Source organism: Gavialis gangeticus, unplaced genomic scaffold, assembly GCF_001723915.1.
Source record: "Gavialis gangeticus isolate Ggan-Ray unplaced genomic scaffold, GavGan_comp1, whole genome shotgun sequence".
In the NCBI taxonomy this organism is placed as follows: Eukaryota; Metazoa; Chordata; order Crocodylia; family Gavialidae; genus Gavialis; species Gavialis gangeticus.
The window spans coordinates 14,159,454-14,161,709 of NW_017729009.1; the positions used below are offsets into that span (position 1 = coordinate 14,159,454).

The 2,256-nt window shown below is 50.9% G+C and overlaps 1 protein-coding gene across 1 annotated transcript in view; it reads right to left on the bottom strand.

The window, feature by feature from the left end:
* Window positions 1-2,256, bottom strand: part of COL9A3 (collagen type IX alpha 3 chain) — a 97,242-nt gene that overhangs the window by 54,890 nt on the left and 40,096 nt on the right. Inside the window, exons 8-9 of the mRNA XM_019510133.1 lie at window positions 1,710-1,763; window positions 802-855 (exon numbers count right to left, since the gene is read on the bottom strand). Coding sequence (XP_019365678.1) covers window positions 802-855; window positions 1,710-1,763 — 108 coding nt within the window. The remainder of the gene's footprint in view (window positions 1-801; window positions 856-1,709; window positions 1,764-2,256) is intronic.

The window sequence follows — 2,256 nt, forward strand, 5'->3', positions numbered from 1 at the left end:
GGCCTGCCCCACATCTCACAGGATCAAATTCACCCGTGCACTGGGGGCCAGTACAAAACCAATGAGCCTCTTACCACTTCCAAACATGGACTTAGATCTTGAAAAGATCCCACAAGAGAGTCAGTGGCTGAGGAAGAGAACCCAGGGTCCTGACAAAGGCATGTGCTCTAACCACTACATCCACATGGTTCTTGTTTGTGGGGGGAGACGCAAGGAGCAAGCTTTCCAAAGTGCTGCATGTTTTAGCTCGGGGTATAGCGCCCCACCTTTTTTGGTACGGAGGTGCCAGGTTCAGTCCCTACCACCGATGACCCTAGGCAAACCCTAAATTCTACAAGAACGTAGGATCAGGTATCGCACACGCGATGATTGGCCTGGGTTATTGCATTAAAAAAGCCCCGTCCCAAGAGGGTGACAGGCCTCGGCACAAGATCTGGCCAGAGCCCTAATATTTTCAAAAGAGATGAAGGAAGAGCCCATGAAAATATGGCCTCTTTTATTATGGGCAGGTGGGAGAGAAAACTCATTCCGGGGACTAGTGTGTGCCCTCCATCCACATGCCATTGCACCTCTCCTGTTGCAACCTGAACAGCAAACAGGCAGAAATAAATCCTCGCTAGCCTAGGCAATAAGTAGTCACTGCCTTCCTCAAATTCAGGGCTTTTTGCCTGTAGCAAACACACAAGCTTCAAATAAAATGCAAAATGCCCTGTCAGTGGCCTTCAGAGGCAGCAGAAAAAGATCCCAGAGTCGCACCGAGTTTCAGTCCTCACAGTTATTACACTGGAAATGTCCACTTACCGGAGGTCCTGGTGGCCCTGCTGGTCCCGGCAGTCCTGGAAGACCAGATGGTCCCTAAAAGGATTGAGAAAGAATCAGAAGTTCCCTCCACACCATAGGCACCATACGCTCTCTTGGGAAGAACCCATTTAAGAAGCAAGCCCTGTTCTGCCAACTGATGGAAGCTTTCAATACAATGAGACCAATGCAGACTGCAGGCATCACACAGGACACGGATAAGGGAAGGAGGAAGAAAACTAGTTGGTCCTATTAACCACTGGAATGAAAATATGAGAGTGGAGAAGCAAATTGCAGCTGCATATTCTGAACTTGGAGTGAGCTGAAGTGCTGAGGCACCTTTACAGGAGGCCCGAGTTCCTCTTCCTGCAGATGCTTGGCTGTCTGCAGGGACGGCACTGTCTCTGCACATCGAAACGTCACATTTGCACCTGTGTTTGTGCAGCCCTCAGGGCCACAACCTCTTATTCACTTGTGAGCACAAAGAAATACGAATGCAAATTCTGTGGGCGTCTGCTGAAGAGAGGCCTTGCTTACAAACCACGACACCCAGTAATGCTCATGCAGGTGATGCCGGTCCCTCATCACAAAGAATGGACGCTTGGGTTGCAGGCGCTCCGGTGGCATCAGAGACGGTGACACCTGAAGCTGGGGCAGTGCCTGGTCTTATGCACCCTCTGGATTTGGGGCACAAAGGGGCAACAGGTTTGCATCCTTGGGCAGCTCTGGAACGTGGCTCAGGCACACACTCATTACACTAATTGGTGCCTCTCCTGCCGTCCTTTCCACAGAGCAGGCAGGGTGTCGGACACATTATTCTTTCAGGGCAGAGTAAAATACAAGAAACAAGCCCTCCACATCCTGGACTGTAGCAGAATCAACAAATGGGAAAGAAAGAGTGAGGAACTCACAGGGGACCCCTGAAATCCATTTCCACCTGGGAGTCCACTGGGTCCTGGAGGCCCCTGTAAAGTAGAGATGAGAACGTCACACGTGCTGCTACCCAACACCATTCCCAGGGCCGGCAGCAAATGGTTTGACAGTGCTCATCTTTCCACTCCCTGAACTTGCTCCCAAATAGCCACATGGGCCCTACACAAAGACACGCACACGCTTTACCCGGCTGCATATGCCCTGTTTCCAGGAGCAATGCCATCCTAGGGAAGAGGGAGATGCTCCCAACACTCTCCTTACTCCTGGCTAAGGGCAGCTCTAACCTGACCCCAGGAAACATCAGTGCCTGGAAGTTGCAAAGCTGCCATGCCCAGGACTGCTCTAAAGGGTGCTAGCTGTTGAAACAGCCTTCTCCAGCAGCCCCAAGGATCCGGGTGATCATAGAGGTGGCATATGAGCAGCCTTAGCTACAGGGCTTGCTTCTCTGCACTCTGCACAGTGTGGAGGACCTAGAAATGGGGTGTGTGTGCAGGTTTTAGGTAAATTAAAAAAAAAAAAAAAAAA